This window comes from Pezoporus wallicus, unplaced genomic scaffold, assembly GCF_028554395.1.
Source record: "Pezoporus wallicus isolate ANWC-B61680 ecotype Strahan unplaced genomic scaffold, APGP_CSIRO_Pwel_v1 scaffold_7107, whole genome shotgun sequence".
In the NCBI taxonomy this organism is placed as follows: Eukaryota; Metazoa; Chordata; class Aves; order Psittaciformes; family Psittacidae; genus Pezoporus; species Pezoporus wallicus.
Genome location: NW_026642114.1, coordinates 611359 through 639111, shown reverse-complemented (window position 1 = coordinate 639111; position 27753 = coordinate 611359). Strand labels below are relative to the sequence as shown.

Genomic DNA, 27753 nt, shown 5'->3' with positions numbered 1-27753 from the left:
CCTGAGCCTGTCCACACTAGTGTTCACACGGTTAACTAGTGCTGGTGCTGACAAGTTGCTCTAAAATGGGCACTAATTTCTCCAGCATAAGCAGAGCCTCAGAAAGGCAAGTTCTGGGTCACCAGAGAAATTCTTGGTAAAAGTAATCCCCTGAAGTTCAACTGGAAATCCCTGCATAGGATGTATGGATCTCTGAGCAATCCCAGCAAGAAACAGGCCTGCACACTCACAAGAGAGGCATGAAGCAGCATAGCAAGAATTATTTGTAGTATAGACTGTAGTATAAAAGACCATGACTGCCTGTGCTGATGAAGGTGGCCTGGAAAAAGTCTTCACCTTAGAGGTTAAAGTTTATGAGCTTACACTTTAGGAACAAAATATAATCCTTTTCTGCCCATCAGTTTCATGGTTGGCAACCCAAAATTAAAGCACCCCAAAATCACTGCCCACTGAAAATGAAATCCAAGCTAAACACACACAGTGATTCCAACAGAGCCACAATTTCAGCTACATTTTCATCCTGAACCTGTTCTAAATCCCTGTCAATCCTCCTTCCTTACTCTGCATCAACAAGGCTTATGTCAGCCTCATCTGAGGCTCCCAGCTACTCAGTGAGGATACAAGTTTTATAATTTTATTAGGAAAATAAGTAATAAAATTTGTTAATTGACTAGGTACTCTGACCTTGGCAAGGCGAGCAAACACTGCCTACAGCTCTCAACTCATCAGCAACCCTAACCAAGTCCTAATTGAAGGAATTACACCCAAAGTTCTCCACATGGTTAAATGAGCTGCTGAGAGAGTTTACTGCAGGCATTAATATGCAGCCCCAGTGACATCTCTTCTTGCTGCCATTGATCGTACCTGCAGCTTTGCAAAACTCCTCCTCAGTATCAGAGAACAGGATTTGAACGAGGTTTCTGAGCATCCTTCAGAAGCCTGACATCAGTACAGTTCATAGCAACTCTCTGTACCTTCTCCCTTTATACACCTTACATTACAGTTTCTAAAATACACCATTTTCACTCTCAAAACATCGCCTACCTCATCCCAGGCAGGCATTCAGAATTTCATGCAGCACATCCTCAAAGTCCTAATATTTCCCTTCTGTGAATCTACTTGTATGTGATGGCACCATTGATAACATACAGTTACACTTACTGCCTTATAAACTCACATGCCATAAACCCCTGTAATCTGTAATGCTGTATCAGGTTCCTTTAAGTAACAGACAAAACAAGTTATGTTAAGATGAATACTGAAGGCTGTACTCTCGCCTAAGGAGGTACCTAAGCCACAGACATTGCACACCAGTCTCTAATTTTGAGACAAGCACAGAATTATAACCCTGTACAACTGAGATGTACAACTGAGATGGAGTTTACTGTTTGTAATACTTGCCAACAAGAGACAGAGGAGTTTGCCAGCAGCAAGTCTGTATTTCTTCTCTCCCCTCAATATTTTTGTTTGTTTCAAAGTGTTGATGAAAGGTACTAGACTGTAGGTCTAAGATAACAGCTGCACTGCAGGGCAGTATAATCCCATATGGGATGGGGAGAGGTTGCAGTCTTGCTCCCCCAATTAGGGATTAGCCTTTCTGCTGATGCTGTCAGCTAACCACTGGATGAGATACCATTTTCATTACACCAGGCATGAAAGAGTGAAGAGCATCAGAAAGTAGCATAAAGCTAGTTGCCTTTTCCCTTGGTTAGAGTTGAGTGATTGAGAAGATGATCCTACTTACTTCTGCATGCCAGCTACCTCTGGTTTTGCTTCACCGACCATAAATTTTCTGTCCTTCAGAGTAAAAGCACAAACCATGGGTTATGGAGAAACAGCATACACTGAGAAGCCTTAGAAAAAACATTGTTTCTTTATATAATGTCCTGTAACTGTAGATTCTCCCACTACTGGTAATGACGTTAAACTCCAAACCACAAGTCTCTTAAATTTTGTCTCTCATGGCCCTGACTTTTTCTTGCCTATCTGTGAAGCTTTTTCCCATGCTTTCTATCCCTCAAGCTCCACTGGGAGGGGAGTTTTGTGGCAGGGACTGTGACTGTGCACACTGCATCAAATACCAAGTCCCTCTCTTCATTAGTACTGAATATTAAAATTCCTTAAGCAGTAATACTGTATCTGCTCAAAAGATAGCGAATTTCAGAATGAACCTGTGCAATAATACTTTAGCTCCCTTGTGCATGATACAGCTTTTAGGGATATGATGTCTCTCCTTTCGTGTGATCCAGCTTTCTTTAGTCCACTTAATGACTTAAAGTTTCCAGTGGCTCTGGACTTGGTGCCCAGTTGTATCTCAGCACAATACTGCCGTTTCTGCCATTTAATTATAAACAAATGCAAATCTGACAATTGTGGAGAAATGAGCACTGTGTCATCTCTCAGGCTCCAGCTATGCGCCAAGCAATAAGCATGCCAAAATTCACTGGTGGGGAGGCAGCTTTTAAAAAAAAATAAATAATAAAATATGTATTTCCCAACTGCATAGTAAGAAAGCACTGAACTAAAAGCAAATGACCTTGCTTAGCCAAATTCAGTAAGAGCCTTGCTTGAAAGCTGTAGAGCTTGCCATCCAAGCTCTGTAAAAGCAGCCTAGGACTTGGGCTCAGTTTCTTGCTCTGTCAGTTACCTGCTGTGCGATCCTGGACAAGTTGCTCCTTTTCTCCATGACCTCAGTTTCCCATTGGAGTATTGAAAGAAAAAACACCCCAGACATTAAAAGACAGCCAAGTGACAAAATACAGTACCGAGAAGACTCAGATTAGACTGACATAGATAGAAAAGACTTTTGCTTATTCTGTAACATCCCTCATAAAGGGGAAAAAAAAGAACTTTTCTGATGTCCTAGAAAAGCAACCAATCCAGAACATGGCCAGTGGGCAAAACAGCAACTCAAGTTTTTTCACAGAGCCATCTTGTTTCTTTGAGGGGCATCAGGATAATTTCACGAGCATTCTTTCATTCACAGCTCTGCCACACGAACACGGAGTTTCTTAGCTATTCTGTACAGGATTTGTTAAAGGTCAAGTGCACTGTCAGAGTTGGAACAGAAACCAAGGGTTGTGACTTTCCATTATAAGCCTGACAGAAACATCTCCTCTGCTGTTGGCTCAACAAATGGCCATATCCACTGATTAGATACATTCATTTCTTAAAAATAAATTATGAACTAAAACAAATAAAAAAGCCCCGAGAAGCAGGCAATAAAGGCGTCCTTTCCTCCCCCACTCTCCTTGCACAGTCCAAATTAGTTCTGTAAACTCCATAAACTGAGGAGTACATTGCTTTAATCTTAAACTATAATAAGTCTGGCTTGGGAAAGTTTCAATCATCTCTTTCACTGAGCTCCAGCAATGTCAGTATTCTGTTGGGTACAGATCGTGTAAGTAAGATTGTAAAGTGTCAACTTCATAGAGGTGACTGGGGTCACTGACTATATCAGCTCAGGATCTGGCCCACGTCTTCCACAAGCCTTCCAGACAAGAAGTGTTTCTTGCTTCCTTTGCTAGGTTACAGAGCAGGGCCACTGTGAAAATGTACTCAGAGATAAGCAGTTGAAGCAGAAACACAAGCTTCCAGTGCCCTGCATTGAAGGGCTCTTAGTTGGAGAATTATTCCTTTTAAATATTTATACAAGCTCTTCAAGTCCAAGCACTGCAACTTGGCTCCGTACATCAGAACAAGTGGGGAAAAAGGTTCCCTCTTGTGTACAAATGCCCAGAAAAGCCATGCCAACAGGTTACTGCACTCAGCACCAAGAACCAGGCAACTCAATGTGCATGATAATCCAGATGGTGGAGGGAGGGAGAGTCAAAAAAATCTGTTCTGCTTTGACTCTGACTTACAGCTGCAGCCAATAAAAGCTTTCAAAGTCTTTTCTGAAAGTTAACATTACTGGGGGATTTGCAGTGCTTACTAGAGTGCACACAGCAAATGCAGTTGGAGCGTTATTACTGATGAATAAACCTTAAATGTTTTTTACCGCCACAAATGACTGTCCAGATTTCAACCACTTATACATAGCAACACAGGGCCCTAGTGAAATCTTGTCAAAATCTACTCCAAATCAGTAATGATTATAGTTTAAACCAAGAAGGAAGTAAATCTCAATGTCTCTTCCTGCTTGCTTTCTTAGGGCAAACACTTGACATATTAGGGAACAAGCCAGATACAGATGTGGAATATTTTCTTGCAGATCTATACCTTGGAGCAGCATTATCATGCAAAATTTTAAACTTCAATTAAATGAGAAAAAAATAAAATGTTTCCAGGCCAGGGTTTGGGCAGGGAGTCTTGGAAAAAATAAAAGCTTAAAAAGATCAAACCCCAGAAGGCAAATAAACTGTTTAACTAGAAGGCTGAAACACTCCAAACCTTCTAGTTTTCCAAAAGGAAGAGAAGAGGGTGGTTCAGTCATCATAGCTCAATGACTGAAGCTGATAAGCACAGATTCAGAGAGTTAAATTTTAGAATGAAAGCAATTTTAACTATTTGGAAAAGAAATTAATTTGATATGTTGCATTAGTTTTTATACTAGAGACTTGTTTGTAGCACATATTCAGTTCAGATAATAGCCATAAGAAATATCCCACTGATACACAAGAGTTTTTAAAACTACTCATTGTAGGTTTAATTTTGTGAGCATGCTTATACAAAGCATACAAAACACCCTTTGCTTTATTACAGTTTTAAATCTTTCTTCCAGGTCTGGCCTTGCAACCACTTGTCTTGATAAAATAGGTCACTTGAAAAAAGAAAGCTCAATAAAATGAATTACAAAACCAACAAGATTAAACTGATTGTGCTGTTTTTGTACAGTGCGGCCAAATTCTGCAAATATGCTGCTGGCTGTGGTTTGGCATTTAACAGCATGCGATCAGTGAGAAGGAGGAAATTTTATTCTCATTAACTGTTGCAGATTTACTGCAGTGAAAAAGGGCTATGTAACCTGAGAAGTGACAGAATGGAAAGATCAAAGCAGCAGTCTGGAAACTAAATAAACCTTCTGGCTACTTCCTGCAAGGAAAATTCACTCTGGCAATGTAAAACAGAGTCCAGTTAAAAACTACTCTCAGTTTTATGAGCTGTCACAGCAGCTTGAGTGGTTTGGACCAGTCAAGTTTAGAACATTATATTTCCTTGTTTTTGTCTCAGATACTTCTGTAAGCAGTTTTATAGTTTCTTTTTCCTTTTTTTTTCCCCCCTTTTTTTTTAAGTGAAAAATAAAATTCTTTTCTTTGGATGAAATTGAGAAGGTCACAGCTAAACTCATTAAAACAAGCAGCTCTTCATTTGCACATTCCATTCCCATTTACTGTGTTTTAATATTTTACTTTGAGATTTATAAGTAATGTACATATGCTTTAATAACTCTTCCGCATTCTGTTCACTTATTGTTTAATATAAGTGCAAATCAGTTTACAGAGCCCAGATGGCTTGTAACCAGGGAGCCAGTCTATTTCTAGTAGCACATCTGGAGGGACTAAGAGTGGAAGACAGAACGTGGGAATTAATTAATGTTACATTTTAGAAGAGACAGACCCAGGTTTGGGGTATTTTTAGTTAAGACATTCCAAAGGACTTAAGCTAACTGCTGCAGCATTTTGGTATTCTTTTGAAATTCTTAACAGCCACATATAGCCATAACCATGTTGGTTAAATGAGGCCAACTGCAGGTGGAATATAATAAAATAAAAAGCAACTAAAAAAAATGTTAAAGAAGTGACTGCAAGTGAAAGAGGCCCAAGCATCCTATATTCCAGAAGAGTTGAAGTGCATTAAAACCTCAATGCTAACTCTTCCCAAGCGGCATCTGCAACTTGCTGAAAAGATTGCACCTTTAAAAATACTCCCAAACAAGCTATTTCATCTCTCAGCATACTAGTGTAATTGTTCAGAGCAATTCAACAGCTCTTACAGCAAATGAAGCAAGTGCAACATGATCCTTCACGATACGGACCACACACCTTGGAGAAGTGGTGTGGTCCAGTCACAGTGGCACTGCAAGCACCAACAGGAGAGCACTGCTCTAATTCCAGGTTCTGGCACTTGACTTTGGATGAGTAACCTCACTTCTCCTTGACTTTGGTTCCCTGCCCATCTTGACCATCAGCTCTGTGTGCTGCAACTGTGGACATCGTCTGCATGTTGGGGGATACAAGAAGAACTGCCTGGAAGCTTCTCCTGATACAGTCCAAGTAGAGAATAATAATAATAAACACCCAAGCACATAAAAAGTTGCCGTATATTGAATACTGGATATGAAGAATATTGTCCTCTTCTGGATATGCACAAATCACAGGTAGTGCTGGACCCTAATCCTTTGGAGGTGCAGTATGCACAGACCTTCAAACTCCAGGAAAAACTCACTGGTTAATCTGGGTCAGAGACGAAAATCTTCCCCTTGAATAATCAGACTCCTCGTCTTCAAAAATGCTACCAAAGCTGTCCACATCATAACAGCATAATTTGGTCAAATACCTAAATTAGTGACACCTAAACTGGATTGTAATATGATCAGGTTGCGGTATTTCATTTTTATAAACACTGCTTTGAGAAAACAGTATAAACAAAAAAAAAACCCAAAAACAACAGTTAGCAGGGAATATGACCACTACCTAAAAAAAAAATAAAACAGGGAAAGAAATAACTAGTTTAGTACTGGTGCAGAAACAAATTATTACAAACTAGAAATAAAGAAACTCAAGTTCACATTCAAGAGCTCTTAGCCATGTTCTGGAAGCACCACTCCCACATTTAAGTACTGAAGGAAAACAACTACACGGTGAATTCTGGCTTAGGCCATGATCCAGGATCTGAAGAAATCAGGTGAAGTCCTTCAAGAAGCTTGTTCCAGACTTCGATCAAAACCCTCCGAAAGGCAGCAGTTCCTGCTTCCTTCTTACTATATTTTAGTTGCAAGATCTTAATGCCAAGCACATGTACCACGTGAACACGGACTGATGAACTAAAAGAAACTTACCTGCCTGTTTCACACAAATAGTCAGTAAATGCTGTACTGTCCAAATGAGAAGCGTGCTTTATCCCTGTTATATCAAGCCATATAAAGCCATATTAGAAATTTAGGGGAATCCTGCTGACCATATTCAGTTTAACTTATTTAAAACTAAACATGTAGGCAGTTATAACAACAGAATATGATTTAAAAAGAAGATATGACTACTACCACTAACAAAATTTTTGTGAGATTAAAAAACAGAAAACAACCAACAACAACGACAACAACAAAAAAAAAACACCCCACAAAACAAAGCTGAAAACCCCCATATTTGTGTCCAAGAACTTCATTGGTTCTGGGCTTCTCTTTAAGTCCTTTTCAAATTCGTTTCAGTGGGATTTACAATTTGCTAATACTGATGTGTGATAAGCTAATAAAACCTGCCTACAAGGTTATAGGCCCAATTTACCAATAAAACCTAATTTGATTCTCTTGGGAATTGCAAATTAAATACTGTCCAAATGGTAGAAGCTGAGTACAACTCTGCTGAACACACTGCAATGGCAAAAAGGTTTTGATGTTTTGTTTTAAAATAAAGTTTAAGTATGAAAAAGAAAAAAGGCACAGAACTGTAAGAAATATCACTATGGTAAAATGCTTAAAAGTGGAATCATAATAACTTGCACTTTATTAGCTTTTTTCTATTAGTTAAAATATTTTAGATTGACTATGTGTCCACCTCTTAGACAGGAAAGCATTATAGCCTTTATTCAAATAATGAGGAGAGAGATGTGGATACCTTCAAATCTACTGTAGCACAGACCCCACAAGATCATGTTTTTTTATCTAAGCAAATTTTCCCAAGAACCATTAAACAAAGTTTCTTCTACCACTGAAAGCTGTAAGGGTTGCCTGAGGCAGCTCACTTTTACTGTCTACTAATGTATTAGTTTTTCACTTTCAGAGATGGCCTTCAACATGGCACTTAACTGCTGAAAGGCTGGAAAGCGAATGTTCAAATTTCTAAATAAACTGTGCACATCACTGAAAATGTGACATGGATGAGAAATACTCCAGAACAGAGTCACCAACTCTTTCAGTCCTTACAAAGGTTCTTTATTTCAGCAATATATCCTGTATGGTTTAAAGACTAAAACAAGGAAGAGATTAAATCCTCAATGCTTGAGAAGTACAACATGTGACTGCTCTTAGCAAATATAATTGAAGATGAGGATCTACATGTAAGATAGCTACAAATGTTGATGTAGAATTTAAGTTACAGATATAACCATTTAAAAACATTTTGCTAAACATTCAAAAAGTGAGCATTTGCCAGTGCCTGATGCTGTTCCTGTACCTGACCTGAACAGAAGCTATTCAGCTGTAGCTCATGACTGGGAGTTCACATGACCTTGCAGGAGTCAACATGAATGGAAGGCTACAGACCTATGTCTTTCCCCTTGAAAATTCACATCTGATTTTCAACAGTGTACCCAAGCAAAAAAGTCTGTGCATATGACTATTCTCGCCATTGAATGTGGCCATTTAGCACAGGCAGATATTACATGTGGGTAATGTAACTAGAGATAAAGTAAGTCACAGTAACAGTCTTCCCTGTGCTCCCACCAGGACCTACAGACATGTATTACTGAAGCCCGCATCACCACAGCTTCTGTCGACCCAAGACACAACAGCTTTGTTATACACGCCTGTTCTTCCCAGAGACACACACAACTTAACAGAAGTCAATGCAGAGCAGCCCGCAAGGTGCTGGCTCCATATACTTAGTTCACAAAATATCGCAATGACCTTGCCATGGCAAAAAGAAGAAATGTAGCTACAGTTTTAGGCTGTAAATCCAGGCAAGAGGAAAGATGTTCCACCAAGGACAGTCACCCCATAAAACTGGTTTTGCTTGACATGCCAAACCTCACTGCTTCCTGGGAAGAAGTTTCAATCAGATCTATGTTGAGAGATGCGAGCACACACAGAGAAACGCCTTGTCTTAGTAAAAATGAAGACTGTGCAATGGCAGCTCTGCTACATCAGAGGTTCAAGGATTCTGTACAGGAGAAAACTTCCTCAGGATGAGGGAAATAAAAAATTTTGGCTAGCTCCAGCATTCCTAACTATTAAACTTTCTAAAGCTACAGACAAAGGACTTGGGAACTCTGATGAAGGTATGAACAAAAAATTAGCTTTTGCACTTAAAGTTTGTATCATTATCTAGTTATTGCCAGGAAAGGTTAAAAGTGGTCTGTTCCCCAAAGGGTAAAAAAAAAAACTGTAGATATCTTTATTATAAGATATTTAGCCATCATTATTATGTTTGTAGTTTAAAGTAATTAGTCTCAAGAAGGTTATTAAAATTTGACAAATAGCAACAGATTCTTGAAGATGTCTTTAAGCTGGTCTTTATCCCTTGCAGCTCAGACACTAAGCTGTCATCACATCAGCCAAAGGTGAGGGACTTCTTGTTTGCTACAATCATAAAACTTTCACTCTCTATTAAGAGTTATCAGAACCAGAGCCTTGAATACAGATTTTAATAACAGATGAAAATTTCAAATCTATGCCTAATGTCCATCTGTTTCTCAAAGACAGTAAGATGATTCAAAGCTGGTAATCTAATCACAAAAGTCTTTTCATAGCCAATGAAAAAACCTGGATACAAGCTGTCAAAACAACCTCCTCAGCATGTATTTTCTGCTGAATGGAAAACATACCTTACAATCTGTTTGCATTCTGCTCCCAGTCTTTGAGGAAAACAAGAGATGCTGTTTATGTATTTTATCACTGCTTCTGTGTACATTATTCTGAAATAATTCTATTTATAGACATCATACACAGCAGTAAAATTCCAGTAAGAATATAGTTCAGAAATAAGAGCTGTAAACTAAAGCTTCAAAACACACAAACTAGCTTACAAGAAACAAAGCATTTTGATTTCTAATAATGTCTTCAGTCCCTAAAGTGAGGGTGGCAGCATTACAAAAATGGCAACTTTCCACATCTTTATTATGTGCTGCTTCTCCTTTATGCTGACAAGTACCAGAAACAGTTAACTCTGTTTCAGGATACATCCAGAATAGCAAACCTGCAAGCAAATGGCAAACTGAACTTAGGGGTAGATACTTTTACAATTGCATTCAAAGCTGTTGTGTACTTCATGATGCAGAAATCAGTAATGGAGAGTAACATTCTCAACTGTTGACAGTAGTCAGTCTCTAGGTTTCAAAGGAAAGTTCAAGAAACCCTGTGAAGGGAAGGCAATGTCTTTGAAAAATGCAGTCCTTAAGATACTCCACCTAACCTGCCATACGTAGAGATGTTCTTACTGCTAATACTATTACTCCATGTTTCCCTCTTAAAAAATAATGGGGGGGAAAAACCCCTCTGTGCTAACCCAGCAGGTGCCTATAAATACCTTAACTTTTTTAAAGTTATGTTTTGCTTGACTTCAAAAAAAAAAGGGCTTTCCTACCTGCCTGAGACTGTGCAGCAGATCTAGGTATGTAGGTCCAGTATCCCCTGGGACAGGGACTCCACAGGAGATGGTTCTGATACCCCTACTAGGTTACAGGAAAGTCAACCACTTCATCAGCTGCACATCTGGATAATGCCACTGCTCCAATTCTTCTGATTTTTCCTCAGTGTAACTTGGTGGAATTGTAATGGCAGAGGCTGTCCTACACCTCTGCTAAGAACTAGCATCCTACAACCAAGGAAGCACATGGTTCTCACTATCTGCTCAATGCAGTATAACTGGTATAACAACCTAATGTATGACAGCTGTTGTGGGCTGAGCTGCCTTAAACAAATATTATTAAGTATTGCTCACAGGGAAAATCTTCAAGGCAACTTGAGTTTGGTTGCAATCCTTGAAAACCTCTCCTCACAGACCATTTCTCTGGCTCCAAAAAAAATAGGGCCGGTGAGAAGAACACACTCAAGCCCTGGTAACACACTGGGGGCAGCAACACTTTCAACACTAGATCAGCTTCTCAGTGACATGCAGGCACTAAAAAGGTGAGTCTTTCTGTCTGACTTCTTAAGGCTTTCCCAGAGGCAAGGAGAAGTCCTGATTCAGTCTAAGCACATTGCAAGAATAGGAAATAACCTCAGAGACATTGAAGACTTAACATATCCTAAGTTTTCCTCATAGCAATGCAGAAAGGAGAAAAAAGGATTACTCAAAGTTGAGTAGCAAGAAGTCAGCTCATGACTGTCACCTACCTCAAACTTTACAGGGTGGTCTTAAATGAAAGAAGAGACTTCTTCAGAACTCACCTCATCGCTTAACAAACCACTTTTTCTATTACAGAATTAAAAAGCCTAATATAAAAGGCCAGGACCAGAAGACACAGGCACAACAAATAATTGTGTAACAAAAAAGTGTAACAAATGAAAACATCAGAAATATGTTCATTATTAGGTCATTTCTCTTTGAACTCACAAAAAAATGTTACTGTTAACTTGCTAGATGCCTATGCAAATCATAACTCAGCTTGCTTTAAAAAAGTTTTGGAAAACATTTCCAAACATTAATAATAGAAAAATGAACCATTTTTATAACAAAAATCTTGATTTATTAAAAGCTGGAACTGGTTAAAAATAAATCCTTGACATAAGGTTCTTGTTAGCTTTAAACTGTAAGCATAAAAATACCCTAGAATTATGTTTTGGTACGGATGAAATGTACACTATATAACACATAAAAAGAGCCTTGACTTGCTGCTATTATTTTTAATTAGGCTCTCTAGCACGTATGGTTTTACCTTCCAACACCAATTCAGATTGGGGGACTAGGGAAGGTCTGGCTCTTCAAACTCATGGGACTGGCAATTCCATGGCTCATGCCTTGGAGCACTAATGCATTTTACATTAGCTCTAAGCATCAGGAAATCCTGGCTTCTGGCGCCAAGAAGTTCAAAACGATAATGACACACATCTGAAAACTAGGATTCGCCATTTGACTGCCAGTATCTATTCTATCAAACAATTCAGTCCTGCTCTGTTACAAATAGGAGAGAACATTCGCAGCAGTCTACACTGTTTCCAATTAGACTGGGTGTCTGGACTGCAGATAAATCCACGGAGCAATCATATCAAAATAAGTTTCCCTAGAAAACAGAATTCTAGTGAGAAATCTGAATATTTACAGAGGCCATCTATCTTCAACAGGCAATTACCAAGTTAGTCATTACCTAAACTGCATTTTCTCTGTTTTCTTTCTCAAGGTGAGCTCCAAAATGCCTTGAGACATTGCAAGAAAATTCTACAAATACTTAATTTAACTAGGTATATACCAGATGTATTTTGCTACTAATTTTAGGTTGAATACAATCAGATTAAAAAAATCTATTTACTAATGTAGCTCCCGGATAAAGGATTGCAACTTGAGGTACAGTGACCTACTTTAACCCAAGGACACTCAAGATATTTTTCTTCCCAGCTGAATGCTTTCTGGCAAAACAAAAGCATCTTGACTGGAGCCATACCTAAGTTTATCGGAAACAAAGGAGTCCACAAGCTTCACTCTACACACCTTTCCCCCCATCTCCAAGGGGGCATGAAGGCTGTTGGGACCACATACCCATACAGTATTCTGGTTGATACAGAAATCTGTCATCTCCTGGGTTTTGTGTCTATTTTAAAGTTTAAAATGGTAAATCATATAGTAAGACTCCAAGGGTAGCATATAGCTCATACTTCCCTCAGTTTCTCCTGGTGATGCCTGGATGCTCTGAAACAAAGGTTGTGCATTTGGAAGCTATCAGCTCCAGTATTCCTTTCCCAAATATAGGCTCAGTGCAAAGGATTACACACTAATCTGAACTTGATCTTTACTGATTATAAACACTTCCTTTTTCCAAGAGTATCTATTTCTCAAGTCCTCCTTTTTTTTCCTGATCTGAGCATTTTTGTTATTTTAATTTGTTGTTAAAAGTGTTATCACCATTCCACCCCTTGACAAATGTTCTGCTTTCTGGTGCATTACAGGTAAAATAAACAAGTGTAACCATCCACTGCCCTTTAACAACTACAAGAAGCAACAATAAAGGAGAAAAATCTTTTTTGCTTCAGCTGTACATCTGTGAATTAATCATATTTTACAAATGATGACTAAAGTTCCAAGTGGTGAAAATAACCTTCTTCTTTTGGAAAGAAACAACTTCAACCACGTGGCTGGGCAAGTCCAGACAGCATCCTGTTGAAGTGAATTCTGTATCACTACTGTAAAGCGTTTTAAATATTTCATACTGAGTGCGCATAAAAGGCACTTCCTAAACGCAACAGGGATCTATGAAGATTCCATTCTTTCAGATAAGTCTTCTCTATTTAGAATCTGTGGGAGAGGTCTACTTAGAAATTCAAACTGCAACAGCTTGTTAACATTCAGAGAAGAAGAGGTTATTGATCAAAGGCGGAATTCAGAGAAACATTTCCCACAAGTCAAGTCCACATCTTCTGCTCATCTAGCAAATTTTCAGAGTAAGTGCCCTCGATAATCTAAATGAGAATACCTCAGGAAAACTTGGGTTAAGTGAAAAACAAACAAAGAAACAAACCAAAACCTAAACCAGAACCAAACCAACAAACAAACCCAAAAACCTCCACAAAACCCAAAACACCAAAACAGACAAAACACCAAAACCCAACATGCACACACACACACAAAACAACCTCCAAAGAAAACAAAGCCAAAACAAACAAAAAACCCAACCAAACTCCCCAACCTAAGCAAAAAACAAACCCCACACAAATAGTTTTTGCAGCTAAACAAAGCTTATTTTTAACGATTTAAGAATGTTGGAAACTAGTCTCCTAGGTAATCAGCATCTCAAGCTTCTTGTTAGATATTTCCAAATAATAATGTCTAAATAGTATTTGAGCAATTGCCATAACAGGTAAATAACTGTATGCTCTAGTTTTACTTTTCTATTGTACAGCTAAGGTCCTTTCCAACCTTGGCTACTCTATGATTTTATGATTCTATTACAATATGTGTGTTAACATGCTAAAAAGAAGCATGTAATTCAGACAGCTTCTTCTTCGGTGTAAACCATTCCCTCTGCTATGAGGGCAAAACAAATGAAGCCCTGTGAAGCAATCTGAATAGCCATTGTTAGATTCTATGCATTCTCTAAGAAGATCAATTTACCTGCTAGAGAAAGGATGCTGCCCAGTGAGGTCTCCATTCTGAAGATGGTAATCACTGAAGAAATCTGGACTCACTGCTCCATCAGGGGCTATTAAGCCATCTATAAAACCAAGAAAGATACAGTGACTGTATGAAGCAGCAGGACTTCAGGGCAAGCAGGTAATACAATCTGTGCTTGTCTTAGGATTTCATTAGCAACTTGCAATATTTCTTGGAGGAATTTAAAGCAACAAAAATACTGAAAAACAGCAACTTCAATTCCAAGAAACCTTACTTGGACTTCAGGTAGCTCAGCCCATTGCTCTGAAGACAAGATGTATTTAAGAAATACTCTCTTACCCCTTCTTCCTTAGGCCTGTAAAAGTTATATTGAGACCAAACTTGTCTACCTCATCATGAAAGTGAGCCCAGAGAAGAAGTAATGAGAAGGGTCAAATATTAATCTTGGCCAGCAACAAAAAAGCACAAAAGCAGCAAAGGTCTTACTTGCTCAGACTCTATCCTTTACCACTGTACCTCTCAAAACTAATCAAGAAAAAAAGGAAAAGCTTCAAAAACTTCAAATCTATTTTTTTCGCTCCCCATATTTTAATGTCTTCTAGCTATTTCCTAAAGGGTGGTCTTTTCACATGATATCCTCTCATGAACATAGATTAAAGGGTGGGTTTTTTTGCTTCTTGTATATTAAAGCACTAGCATAAGAAGATGCAGTAAATCCACTAGTATTCCTTGAAGGCTTCACAGTGTCTGCTTGCTTTAGAAGAAAGAAAATCAGGGGTTAATGTTTCCCCTCTGTTATATCAGTGTAAATCCACAGTGCCTTTGAAGTAAAGACAGTGAACTGACCCCAACTGAATGAGAGCCCAGCTTAACTCTTTCTTGTTACCATTCACAAAACATTTCTTGTTAATATTAAGGACAGAGTTCTTACTTGGTAATTAGCAATAGGCACTAATCAGATAGTGACTTATTTCATCAAAACTGACCCTACATCAGTTTGTCTCCATAACTGTATGAAAACAATCCCAGATTTGTAGTACAGAAAACAGCAGAAACAGGTACATTCAGACTGATATTTTAATAGTTCAACAGAAAAGAGAGATATTCCTGATGACTAGGAAGTTACAAATGCCTTTCCACTCTAAAGAGAGATAAGATCCAAGGAGTCACAGGCCACTTAGCTTAACCTCTGTGGTTTTGAAACTACTAAAACTGCCTGTGCAGGAAGCAGTGGAAAGTTACTTACAGACACAAGGGCTTAAAGATGACAACTCAGGCATTCAAACAAATCTCCCAGTGCTTTATGAATTTACCTGATGTTTTTTGAAGATAATACAGTGACAAATGATAAAAGGAATAGAATTGACACATCTAGATCTCTAACAGACATTTGATGAGGTGCTACAGTGATTCATTTAGAAGATAATACCTCATGGGAAAGTGACTGAATACAATGCAACAGATTGTAAATGAAAAACGCTAGCCATGATCAGACTACATTTTAGCAGCATAAGATAGCTGTACATGGATATATTCTAATTGTATACATGTGTATACAGTACGTAGAAGAGTATTATTTGACAAGCAAGTAATCTGACACAGACAGTCATTACTGTCTTTCAGCATATTCACCAAGACATGAGTGCCCTGTGATATCATATGGATGTAAAATGACCAAAAATGAGGAAAGTTGAAATGGCTATTATTAACACTTGTGCCAAGTTTTCCTTACTCACCACCTATGCTGTATTTTTCACAGAAAATAAATAAGGGAGAACATTAGCACTTACATACCTGCAGCACTTCAGATCAAAACCAATCAATTTAAGCGACTATGTATTTTAAACAGTCAGGTTTGGTTACGACCTATCTGAAAGCAGAGAGACCTTAAAATAACATTTATCTTTATATTAATAAAGAAAGCACTACATTTTAACTTTAAGGCTAGAAGTACCACTACTTAAAGTGTCTTCAATCAAGACTGCTAACATTCAAACCATAATACTCAAGAGTTATAGTTCACAGGAATTTATAGAAAAATGAAAGCACATGGATAGCAACAGCTGCATAATATGATTATACAGTTAAAGGACATCTGTTGTTATGTACATTTCAACATAAATTAGGGTTATGTACTTTCAGAGCAAGAGAGACATTGAGTTTATGAAGGTGACTTCAGAGATCCTACAGAGATTTTCATGTAAGTTCAAGTTACTGTGCAAGAGAGATGTTGGCATATCACGGCAATAAGGATCATCTTGCCATCCATCAGTGAACTCAAGAACTTTTATGGCTAAGGGAGGACTTGTACTGAGCATCAACCATCAGTGCAGGTCATTTCTAAAATCAAACTGAAACACAGTGTTTAATTTCTGACTGCACAAAGATTTGTATTTCTGCTATTTTTTGACTAAGTCATGCTCTGTCCTTCAGACACCCAAATGCCTACTCCAATTGGTACAATTGCAGCCTTTTCAAAAGAATATTATGTCTCAAAAGTATAAATCTAGTAGACTTAAGAAGCACGCCATTGCTGGCACTTGTTGGAAGGAACCCAAGAAGTGAATCTGTATTTTTAATATAACCATCTACTCTTACACCTTTAAAAACAAAAGCACTTTTCAAACATCAACAGAACATATCATTGGAAATCTGCCTCTCCTTCTCAGTCAAATATCAATTCCAGTAGGAAAATCTTTGTTCAGATAATGTTAAGCTTGTAACATAAATGATTAAAAGCCAGGAAATTCAGTGTTAGTGATGCCACTCTGTTTAGCTCACACTCTTGGGAAGAGAAATGGCTCTATGAAATAAGCAAAAGTTTATTATTAATACCTGTAAAGGGGAGACTACAACAGGCATGCTGCACATATTTAACTTTGGAAGCCCAAAGCAGACTTGATGTAATAAAAGTACTGTATAACACATGGCTCACACTGGTAACCTTGTAGGTCTAGTAGAGCAAGATAAAGCTACAGGATTCAAAAAGTAAAAACACACCACTAAAAGGACAGGTTGCTTTGGCTGCATATATAATCAAAAGTAGAAGAAAAAAAAATCCTTAAAATCTGGTACTCTTTCAGAATAATTTTTTAAACAGTTCTGAGATCTTGCACAACTATTTTCTCACAGCAACTGCAAAGAAAGCTTATGGGGTTTAGTGGTTTTGTTTTTGTTATTACTATTCCTGCAAATTCATCGTCGAGTGAGAGAGTTCTGTGACTCATGCATCATAGCAAAGGACTGGACACTTATATGGAAAATAAAAAACCCCACAGACTCAAACCGGCAATTAAATAAAAAATAAATCCATGAGCACACAGTCATCCAGGACTTTGAAAAGGATATAACCACAAATCCGAGAGCAAAGCCAACTCTGAGTTATGAAAAGTTATGAAGATATTTATCCGGTGGGCAAATTATTTCATGACTGTCTCCAGCAGAACTTTTTGAACCTTTTTCTGAAACAGTTGGCAATATTGGACTAGACACATCACTGTCTTAATCCAGTATGGCAATTTCTATTTTCTTAGTAACCATAAAATCTTTACAGAAAGAGAGAGATTCCACTTCAGATCTCCCACAACTGTGTCATTATGAGCTACTGTGCATGTGTTTGGGTTCATCTCAAATAAGAACATGACTACCCTTAAGAATTTTTTTTTAAACAAACGTCTTCAAATTATCAAGTAATAAAACATTTTCATATGAAGAACTGAAAAATAAAAGTATTTACAGAAGAGATTCACACACTTCCCTCCCTATAAAAGACAGCAAAAATCACACAAACAGGTTAGCTGAAAGTCACACAATGATTGCCTCTGCTAAGGAATCTACAGGTTTGATGTAGCTCAGCTGAAGTCTTTCATCAAGATCTGCAATACAAAAATCCATCACAGGACTAGTACAAAAGGCAAAACAAATTTCAGCATCAAATCCCATAGCTGTGAATTTAACAGGGATGAAAAAAAGGTTTGTGTTTGCAAAGCAAAGAAGCTATGCACACAAGAAATAGGTATGAAGAACAAGGCTGGGCCACCTTTATTCAGATCAGTCATCACAGTCCATTACCTCTCAGACAGGTCTACTCATATTTCTGAAGACCTGTAGCACTTCATAAGATGACAGATATACAGTACTCAATCCATCATTAACATCCTAACAAGGCCACGTCCATCTCTGGCTAGTGTGCATCAATGCTCCTCCCAGTGACACAGGCGGGCAACTGTCCAACTGGTTTGAGTCAGCAAGTTCTCCCCACAGCCCCAGATCAAGCTCCTGTTCCACAGAAGTAGCAATCCCAGTCCCGAATACTAATATATGCAGCCTTACCTGCATTGTAGTAGAGGTCAGGTCTTTCCAGAATATCCCCTTCATGGATGTAGGGCTCAATACGATCATCACCATACAGATACTGCTCACTGTCATCCATCTGCCGACTCTCCACCATCTCCAGCCACTGAGAGTTGTGCCATCGAAATTTCTCGCTCTGTATTTTTTTAGCCCATTCCTCATCGTATTCCTGTTAAAAATCACCACACAGTATTTTAGGATGGGGGACAGACAAATCTGTTTGATTTAATGGGAAATAGCAGAGGAATTTAATGTCAGTAAAAGATGTCAGTTTCAGGGCTCAGTGACTTAAATCCTCTATTCAGTTTGCAGAGCTCTTTTAGCGAAAAAAAGAGAATGATTTTGCAAGCACTAGGCATTATCCTGGTTTTGTACACGCAGCAGTACAATCTTCCCTTCTTGGTTTGTAACTTTACACCATCCAGAAAAAATATCCTACTTTGAGCAGGGAAGCTCCATCATCACAGTCTTGTCATTTGGTCTATCAAGAAGAGCCAATTACTGCCAATTTTCAATTTTTTAGTACTTAATTACTAACACTGGCAAAATACCTCATTAAGGGAATGTTCATTAGGACAACCAGTTACTAGAAAATACAAGAGTTCTGATAAAACCCATGACTTTGTATCGTGTTTCATGAGGTCCAGTAAGACGGGAATTAATTTTCAACTTCTTGTCAAATTTTATAATGGATTTTTATGATTAATATTAAATACAAAAATGGTGCACAACATTTGTAATAAAGAGGATGTAGGAACCCAAGATACAACACTAAAATCTGAAATCAGCTTCCCCAGAAAGCTGAGGACAACAGGACACAGGATCCAACCACTATGGAAACAAAACATAGGCATGAAATTTCAATCTGGATTACAGCCTAACTGCACTCAAGCGATGTGATATTCAATATAGAGAGGCACCATAAGGAAGTGACATAGCCTCTGGACACTGCAATCAGCTGTTTAGAAGACTCTTCTAAAACAGACCAGACTATGTGGGCTGTTGATTACCACTGAGGGAACACAAAACTGTGGATAATACTAAGTTTCTCAATATTACTGGAAAAATAGGCCACAGCTAACGATAGGAAACTCATCAACATGAAATCTGCAGATGGAATTAATTTGGGAAGATTCACAAATAATGCACCATGAATAGTAATTTTTTAATCAAAGGATTGTGAACAGGAACAAGGTTCATAACCACAGAGTTTCTAATTGTAGGAAGAAATGTTCTTGTGAAACAGGTCTCACTTTGCTGTCTTACAGCTAAACTACAAAGGAGAGAAAAACTGAAAACCATTTAACTCTCACATTGATTAATACCTGATCTAGACAGACTTTCCCTGGAGATATAGCTGGAATAGTTGAAAGATTTTAAAATCTGTTTTATTTAGCCCTGAAGGGGATGAAAAACATTCACACAATTAGCGACAATGCCCTGGCTTAGGAAGTGGTAATTTCTTGAACAGCTCCAGCTAGACATGCAAAAGTAGATGTGTCTATTACTGGAAGTCAAAAAATAGCAGTGAAGACAGAATAACTAGGCTAAGCAGCTCAGGTTAAACTTCCAAAACCCCTACAGACTGAACTTGAGTTTTTAAACTGACTTAGTATTCAACCTACCTTGTCTTTACTGCTTCTAGCCTGGCACAGGTAAAACACTCTCTACCTTGTGCATTTTCCACCCTTCTGACTGGCTGACAACACAATAACCAGCTGGCCCTGTCATTCTGGCAGAAGGTGCTCTGACATTCCTAATGAGTATCTAGAGCATCCAAAATTTCATGGGATGTCAAGTCATGCCATGCAACCACAAACCTTTATCTTATGGTAGTAGGTTTTAAAACTGTTTTATTTGAGGAAATAGCAAGTTTGTTCCTCTTGGCTTACAGCAGAATGTAAGCTCCCTTTTGCTGGGACATCCATGCAAATACCTGTAGATGTGGGGCTCTTCTTAGTCTGCAGCACTGTTCTAAATTTCTCCAATGACACCTCTGATCCACACCGATTACTAGACCCTTCTAACTCCCCTCTGCACCATCCTGGCATGCAAGCAGTCCTGTCCAAAAACCTGCCCTTCTGCATAACTTCCATACAAAAAGCAAGTATCACCTGTGGGATCCATAGATATTTGCACTGCCTAGTGAGCTCAACTAAAATTCCAGATTTCTGTCAGTAATGCAGCAGCCTTAGGGAGAGACAGAAAAACAAACAAAACTCCCAAAACATCACACACACCCCTATGCCTTATACCGTTTGGTAAAAGAACATCTCATGCTATTTCTGCCTCTTGATCTTTCCTTCCCCCACTTTCACTCTTGATTAAAAGGAAAGGCTAGAAGCAATAGTGCAAAACAAGAGTTGCCCTGGAAAAAGCAAGCTCATCACTGAGATTTATAAAATGACCCATAAAAACAACCCATGACTTTCAATGATGACATCTGACTAGCATCTTGGAAGCATCTCCTTTGCTGCATCTGCCAGAGCTAAACTGTTGGCTATTATGTCAGCCTCCAGCAGCTGTGAATTACTTACAACCTTTAGAGAAATACCTTGTAATTGCCAGAAATCATACTGCAGTCTTAAGAAAACTATTCCCAGAAATCACGGTTGTAAAGAAGTGGGGGGAAATACACAAATTTAACAAAGAGCAAATTACACTAATCTGTGGGAAAGCTGAATCCTGTTTACCTTTAAAAGTTCTCAAAAAGCCATCAGCTAATTTACCTAATTCATATAAACCATGAATGCACTTTGAAAACATGCTGATCTACCCAAAGTTTCAACCAAAATGAATCCTGCTTGCCCAACATCATTGTTCCACCCTACTCCACTGTCTGAACATACTGAATGTCTGTCACAAATATATATCAACTCTCTCTGTACCATCATAAATAAAAAAAGAGGGGAAAAAAAAAAGGAACAACCACTCCCCCCCCCCCAAAAAAAGTTAAAAAAAAACAGTTAAAATTTCTCAGATGCTGACTTTTTCTTCAGACAACGACAACAGGGCAGAATATTTGTGTATTCTACATTTCCCATCCTATATTAAGAGGCTTAAAACTCCCAGGTATTTTACCTCAATCATTCATCTAAATTTTGGAAAATAGGCTTATTGACCGAATGGTAAATTAGCAGCTGTAAGATTGAACATATCTGCAGGTTACTTAAAAATCACAAGTTACCTGTCAAGCAGTGGTTACTTTGTACCTTGCATTTCATTATGAATAAGTAACAAGAAAAAAGAAGCGACAGCACCAGAATCAGATCAGTGATCAGTTTTGCCAATAGTTTCATTCTGGCAGCAATCCTAGAAAAGGATGATTTGCAATCATCTAGAACAACTTATATAACCTCAGCACAAACAAGTTAATTTCAGTACTGCTAGATCAGGAATACATCTGTACATTTTCCACAGAAATGTGGAGAAACACCACTGGATAAATGATTAATGGAATAACATCAGAATGGAAGAAAAGCTGTAAATGCAGGAACACATCCAAATGTACAAAGAAGCCAAATTAAAGCAGTTTAGAGCAAAACAATTCCGTAAAACACAGCAAGTCTTCCAGTAATTATATTTTGAGCTATTAAAAGTGGTTTGTTTATTTTAAACATATGAAGGACACCTTTTTTGTTATGGAATTACTGCAAATTAAAACAGAAAACTAAATATCACAGAGATACAAACATAGCTTTGTGCTCTTCAGTCCTTTTAGATGTTGAGCTACTAAAAAAAGCAGTGTTTGGGGCAACAAGAAGGTGATAAAAGGAATGTGCCTATTCTCTAACCCCATGTTCCCCCCAACACTGCATGTTCAGAAACATAAAAGGAGGAATCTTGAAGGTTGATTTTATTCTCTTTGGAGCTCCCTGACATCACTGTTTTTAACATTCGGTTTCCATAAATCCAAAAATGTCATAGAAGATGTATGGTCCGACTTCGCGAGGAATGTGCCATCCTTTTTGAAGTTCTGCTTCCAACTTTGTTTACTACTGAACCATTGAAATATTATGAAGCGTTAACTGGCCTATTATCAGAGCATGTCTGTTCCCTATCAGGGGTCCCCTTTGTCACTGGCTTCCGTCACACCTTGTATCTGATTAACACACTATAGGATAACATAGAGCTACACAGATCTGCTTTGTGTTCTCTCACAGCTGATGAAAAACAGATTTTCCTTTTCACTTTAATGTGGTTGCCCTTTAATTGGGTCTGTAATAGGGTTCATTTGAAGTGATTCCTCATACTAAACTAAAGCTGCTATACAGTAAAGAGAATGTTCATTGTGTTCAAGGCTGTACTTGGTTATGTGTTACATTCTTCATTATTTAGCCATCCCTAAAACATACAATTTACATGAAAGGTTAAATTAAAAATTTATTAAGAAAGATTTATCTTGTCTGGCTATCCAAAAGGGAGGCATGCCATTTGAACTATATGCCTCTATAAACCAAGGAGAGAAACAGATGTTATGGATCACCTTCTGCAGGTGTATACAACACCTACCTTAGTGTAAGCACCACCAGGGGGCAATTCATTCAGAGACCAAAAAAAACTTCTAACACCTGTGCAATCCAGAGTCACTTCTTCACAATCAGGTTCATACTAAGTGTATTATGATGGGAAGCAAACAGAAACCTGTGATATGAAACTTAAGTAAGGCAGAAAAAAAGAGTAAACATGGCCCCTAAATTTAGGTGCCTGCCTAACATGCATGCCATCCACAGGGTTCCTATATTGTCAACAGCTGAATAGAGAAACTTTTTTTTTGCTTTGCAGGAGCACATGGTATCTATCTCATTGGCAAGTTGTTGTGAAAGTTAATGGAGATCAGTGGTTTAGCTCACCTTCCTACTCTTACAACTCCAAAGAGCAAGCACCAATGCTAGAAGGAAATCTCTCCAAGATCGGTTTTGTCTTCTCATAACCCTATTAGGAAAAGCCTGCCCGGTCTAATGCTTCCTCCAGTGTGGTTATTCTTCTCATGCTGGTACAGCCTTTCCTGCTGGGTGCGTGCTCTTTGCCACAAAAAGCTACCAGCACCAAAGTAAACTGATTGCAAATTTAACAATGCAGAAGCTGATCAGTGAAAACATACGTCTGCAGTTCAGGCTGCAGGCCCACACCCTAGCTGCTATTCTGCTCACATCTCTGTATTCATGATTGTTAGGGGATAACAGGGGAACAAGAGACACTACCAAATAGGAGAGCCTTGAGAAGTGAAGGGAGAATCTGTTTTCCTGGAGTGATTACAGCACTCTTCATGGGAAGAGGACACCAAGCTGGAGTCAAAGGTTATCTATTTTAAGAGTATGCTGCCTATTCAAATAAAGCACACACCAAATCCCTGTGGTCTTTCTTAATTCTAAGAGAGCTGGCCAACATCTTGCACAGCTGACCCTAAATCCCAGAGTACCGAGAGTTCACAGCACATTCTGGCCTCTTATGCGACATTCCAGCATTCCCAGTATGAAGGATTTGTGTCAGGGCATTTAGCTAATAGGGAAAGATGCAAACTGTTTATTAATACAGCTCTGCATATGAGGCAAACATTATTTGGGATTCATTACAAATGCCTGGGGCAAAGAATAAGAGCTGGAAAAAACACTTTAGGCATGAAGTCCTTCCTCAATCACATGGATAATGCTGTAGCTATCTATAAGATGGTTTACTTCTGCAGGAAGTATAATGATCCATTCTTGATCATAAAAGAAACAAGCAGATCTGGATTCAATGCGTAAAAACACTGAATAGGAAAATGAGGGGAAACGATGGAAGGGAAAGGTTGAGACTACACAGTCCAAGAATCTGGTTATGGTTAATTAAATATCATTTGAATAAATGAGGAAAATAATTTAACTGCAATAAGGCTGAGCTAGGGGCAGAAAAAGAAATGAGAAAACTGAGAGATTAACAGCCCTGTGAGCTCTCAATAATGTTGTCCGAGGCAAACAGAGTAAAACCATCTCAAGTAAGCTGACACTTCTTTCCACAAGGTTGGAGTTGCAGGCGTCCAGGCTTCTGAGGCAGAGGAAAAGGGAACTTCATTTGCTCAAGACTCCTATAGCAGCTGTTGATTCCAGGCTGTCAGCAGAGCCTCGAGACCTGCCCTGCTTTAGCTGTGCAAGTACACCAAACTAGCTGCTTGGTGTCAATACTCAGCACATGACACAAGACTGAAGCATTTGTAAATTATCAACGCAGACTTTCTTTTCGACAAAAGGGATATCTTGAATCTACCAGTGCAAAACTGTGACTCCCCAGTACGTACTATGTTAAAGCAGCACATCTGTTTCAGTTCATCAACGGCAGAGTCCAGCCAAGCTATATTAAACAAATCATCACTAGTGTAACATTTCCATAATTTCTGTGACAATTACTTTACTACAGAAAGCATATCTCCCCTAAGGCTTATAAGGCATCTGATTTTCTTCAGCATTACTTCAATCACAGTATATAGAGCTTATTGATGACTGAAAGAAGCATTTGCCTCCCTGAGAAGACGTTACTTTCAAACCTCTATTCTCCAACATTTAGTTTCTGATTTCCATCATCAGAGGAACTAATCCTGTCAGCATGTATGGAACAACAAGACTGAAAACTTCGTGTTTTTTCTTGTTGTGGGTTTAGCACAGATAAGAAGTTTCAGCATTCTTAAAGAACATGTCTGCTCAGACAACTCAGAATACACTGTTTGTGTAAAAATTGCTACACAACTAAATACCTCAGAGTTTTTACAGGCTGCTCCACCTCTGAGCTGAATGACAAAACACCTATAAAGATTTGACATTCTGATAAATTACTGTTTCAGATTTTCTCCCGCCACCATCTAGAATGTGATGCCTTTTTTGCCTGTGATTTTTGGTAGTGGGAGACAGAGTGCAGCCAGCTTACAACATTAACAAGAAAGCAATCAGTTAGCAGCATTCTCTTTCTTCCAGAAAAGAGGGTGTATTTGTGCTTCCCATTCCCAACAGGGCATGGTGTTAGTTATCACTTTTGCAACCTATAACTCAGCAACTAGATAATAAAGCTAAAAAGACCTTCTTAGAAAGGGAACTCTAACTTACCAGCGAACACCATTCTAAGCATGGCACTCACTGATCCACAACCAGAGAAAATAACAACTTACTCCACACAAACTACTTTGAGTATGTGCTTGCTATATTCTCCCGTACCCTCAGTAACAGCAGTACCACATAATTTCTTCCCTGTATTCTTCCTCAAGGCCCTAGAAGTCCTGTCCAGTGCTTCCTGCAAGTTGAGAAGCCCTACCCATCCATTATAATAGCCCCCCTCATTTACTTGCAGCTAGCATAAAGATTACCTCTTCTTAAGAGGTAAAAGAAAGCCCATTTTACTCAGATGTTAATATTGAATACGAAGCTATATCTTATTTTTCTAGATTCTATAAAATTAATGTTGCTTAATAATTTTGCTAACATTTTTCAGTATCTAGATACTACTATGCACCACACTGTAAAGCTCCCCAACATGAACAAATCAAGAACTGAGGCACTTGAAAATTGCACTGGCCCCAAGATAAAATAAGCCTTGGAAGCACCCTGATGGTCTGGCCTCACCCAGAAGATAGAAGTATTAGAACTGTTTCCACTGGAGATGTCTCTGGAAATAATTGATCTTGGTAACTGAACATAATGCCCACCACACGTAAGTACTACCTGCATATCCATCTTACTCAAAATTTTACCCTTAAAGAATGTCAGTAGCAACTCTGCCACTAACTAGGTGGATCAGGATTTCCACTCAGTACCTCTATGAAGCAAAAACTAGAGCCAGATAAAAAGAATTTCAACACAGAAAATGTTGTGTCATTTTACTTCTTTTTTTAGATGAATATTAAATTAGAAGGCATTACTAATGAGTGTAACAGAAGACAACAAAATAGCCTAAATTAGGTCTTATACTATATAAAACTTTTCACAGAACAAGATGCAACATGTGTAATTCAACTGAAGAGGTGACAGGAAAAGCATTAAGGTAGTCAAAGACACCACCCTTGACTCATCATGAAGTTCCTTTGGCTGCAAGACTTAATTTCATGACAGCTACTGTACATCCAACATTATGTACAGTCTATAATCCTAAGACATTGCAAAATGTTGACATTTCTTTGTGTTTTGACAAACTAAGTCATGCACCTAAAAGAAGCCTATCCAAGGGCTGAAGATGCTATTAAAAAGTTCAGTACTATACTGACTGTTCCCCCAGCAGCAAACAGCCAGGTTCAGGATCGCTGACTGCATTTTCTTTCTGAAACAAAAACTGGCATCAAGTGATGTAGGAAAGCTGAGTAAAAGCTGCTGGGTAACAAGAGCCATTTGTCTGGAGAACTGAGAAACAAAGCTTGACATACTTATGTAATGTGATTATTTAAGTACAAAAGCACTCTTTTAAAAGTGTCTGTAGTGTAAAGCTAACTGGTATATATACAACTCTTCAGAAATCTGGTACAAACCTAGATTAATGATTGTCATTGTCCCATGAAAATGATCTATTACCTATGTGATTAGAAAGTTGTGCATGAAAAATATCTCCAATTTGCAAGTTATTTTAGAATTATCTCATGTAAAGAGGTTCTTGAAGGACAGATGATACAAAAATAAAAATCAGACCTACCGCTATAATATCTAGAGTGTTGTCACAGACTTTGCGGATCTCGGCATTTTTGTCATGCATCAGGTCAATGAGATACGCTGGAGCCTCTGGAAAGAAACTGTTAAGGATAAGAGCTTTTGGTTTGGGTTTTGTTTGTTATTTTTTTGAGGTTTTTTTTTTGTGTGTGTGTGTGTCTGTGTTTTTTGTTTGTTTTTTTTTTCTCCACAGCCCTGTGTTCTTCCAACTGCAAATTTCATTAAGAACCATAGTCAGGAATTTTCCATCACATCACATGGGTCAGCAGCCTTCCCCCAGTCACTTTTTATTTTGTTGAAATCACATTTTAAAGTACCCAAATATTCTTCAGAATTGCTGGAAAGAAATTACATGCCCCTTCAAAGAAAATTCTGATCTGTTACTGGAAATCCATGTACCCCATGTGTTATTTCATAAGATTCAGATTCTGTAGAATGGTTTAATCTTTTATCTGTTACCTTTGTAACCCGCGGGCATTTCTGGTTTTAAAAAAGGCTTCCAATGTATTTGTTTCAAAAATATTGAAGATAATCTATTATGCAAACAATAATGACAATAAGCAGTAAATCCTAAATAAGAGTTGTAAGTACCATACAAA

The 27753-nt window shown here is 38.3% G+C and overlaps 1 protein-coding gene across 2 annotated transcripts in view; it reads right to left on the bottom strand.

Moving 5' to 3' along the window:
• KIFAP3 (kinesin associated protein 3) overlaps positions 1-27753 on the bottom strand; it is a 69536-nt gene that overhangs the window by 4071 nt on the left and 37712 nt on the right. For both annotated transcript variants that reach the window (XM_057427356.1, XM_057427355.1), the window contains exons 17-19: positions 27141-27226; positions 18474-18663; positions 14142-14241 (exon numbers count right to left, since the gene is read on the bottom strand). In XM_057427356.1, the coding sequence (XP_057283339.1) occupies positions 14142-14241; positions 18474-18663; positions 27141-27226 (376 nt within the window). The remainder of the gene's footprint in view (positions 1-14141; positions 14242-18473; positions 18664-27140; positions 27227-27753) is intronic.